General features: G+C 33.7%; 1 protein-coding gene across 1 annotated transcript; it reads left to right on the forward strand.

Moving 5' to 3' along the window:
* The first annotated feature begins 213 nt into the window (after positions 1-213).
* On the forward strand, positions 214-2,212 carry LOC125421842 (peroxidase 54). Its single transcript, XM_060816847.1, has 5 exons — positions 214-234; positions 767-949; positions 1,190-1,387; positions 1,785-1,950; positions 2,073-2,212. The coding sequence occupies exons 1-5, from the start codon at positions 214-216 to the stop codon at positions 2,210-2,212; spliced, it is 708 nt and encodes a 235-aa protein (XP_060672830.1).

Raw genomic sequence — 2,212 nt, forward strand, 5'->3', positions numbered from 1 at the left:
ATATATATATATACATACAATCTCACCACTCTTAGAAATACAACTATAATGAATTTTATACAATTATAATAAATTTTATTGAAGTCTAAATAACCCTCATTAACAATGAACTGCAGCCACATAGAGAGATCTTAAGACTCGGCTGACCAGTAAACCTGCAGAATTAATTGATTAGTTTGTATGTGATCACCGACAGTATAAGATTGATGATTGATGCATAGGTGGAACTTTGAAGTACGTATTATTATGATGTGTGTTTCAATAACTAAGTTTAGTAAATTACATTAATTATATACATATGTTACATTAATGATATATAAAATCGAAATTCTACAGATTTGTTGTGGTGTGTAATCGAAACCGTGGCAAAGTCTAAAATTTGTGCTTAATTTCCAAGCAAAAGAATCATCTTAATTAAGTAAATTATAAAAGGACATTTAACATTTATTTATAAACTATACAAATAGTCTACCACTTATATCCACCGTCCACTTGTCAAAATCATATGATCTGAGAGCGTCGTTGACCTTGAATGAAATTAATCCCTTACCAACAACAAGAAGACTTTTGGCACCGAGGAAAGTTTAAAAAGTCTTGGGACGCAATTTATTAATTAAAGAGTTTGTCAGTCTATAAATTAAAGCTAATAATTAGCTTTCTATTACACATTAATTAACCATATATCGATCCAAATAATTAGTTGAAATTGATTGAAGAGAGATACATAGGGTGTCTAACGATAAAGGGTGGTGGTGCTGTATTGCAGTGTGCGTTTTTGGTGGTAGGAGTATCAGCGTGGCACGGACAGCTGAGCCCAACGTTTTACGATGAAACATGCCCACCTCTAAGAAGCATTGTACGAGGAATGATCGCCCAAGTTCTCTTCAACACCGATCCCAGGATCCCGGCCAGCCTAATTCGCCTTCATTTCCATGACTGTTTTGTTAATGTAAGGATGATTAATTTCCAACCATTTTCATCTTTTTTTTTTTTTTTTTTTTTTGAAATGTTTTGCCATTATTAATTCGAATTTTAAGGGGTGGGCCGATAATGTCCTTAATCGAACTAATGAATTTATTGTTTTGAGAAAAAGATAAAAATTTTAAAAAAAAAAAAATTTAAAAAAAAAAGATTGATTGATTAATAATATATCAATTTAATGAAGAAGTTTGGCAATTTTGCTTTGCAGGGTTGCGATGCATCGTTATTGTTGGACAACAGCACCAGCGCCGGTATAGACAGTGAAAAGGGAGCTCCGGCAAAAAACAACTCGGTCAGGGGTTTCGATGTCATCGACGACATCAAGACGGCTGTGGAAGACGCTTGCCCTGGCGTTGTCTCTTGCGCTGATGTACTCACCATCGCTGCTACCGAATCTGTGTATTTGGTATTAATTAATTACTTGCCCTATATATATATATATATATATATATGTATAACAAATTAACAAAGCACACACACATGCAACTAAATTCATGATGATATATTTATATACTGGTTATAAATTACATAATACATATGTATGTGGGTAATTAATTGAAACTACAATGACAAAAATATAGGCCGTGCATAACACATTTCATATGGTAATTACTTCGTGATTTTAATCTTTAAATTTTAAAGTGGAATGGATGGTTCATATATTAGTACTGTATGCATAGAAAAAAACACACACACACACACACACACACGTATATGTATATATATGTATATATTGGTCTTTATTTAGTATTCATTAATCATCTACATCTCTCATATATATATATATATATATATATGCACAGTCCGGAGGACGCTGCTGGACAGTCCTACTAGGAAGAAGGGATGGCTTAACAGCAAACCGAACAGCAGTCAACGATTTCTTTCCACGTCCCAGTGAACCTTTTGATCAGCTCAAGAACAAGTTCGCGGTTCTGGACCTCAACATCTCCGATCTCGTTGCATTATCTGGTACCTACTTAAATTATTGATTTCTTTAACTAATTAATTTCATATGCAATTTTTAATTAATTAATTATATATAACTGAGAATCATATTCATATAAACGTAATAACCCTCCACTCAACTCCAGGTGCTCACACATTTGGGACGGCCCATTGTCTATTTTTTAGGAACCGGTTATTCGACTTCAACCCAACCGGGGCTCCAGACCCGATCCTTAACACAACCTACTTAGCAGACCTCCAATTATTCTATTATATTGACATATGA

This window comes from Ziziphus jujuba, chromosome 4 (assembly GCF_031755915.1).
Source record: "Ziziphus jujuba cultivar Dongzao chromosome 4, ASM3175591v1".
Classification (NCBI taxonomy): Eukaryota; Viridiplantae; Streptophyta; class Magnoliopsida; order Rosales; family Rhamnaceae; genus Ziziphus; species Ziziphus jujuba.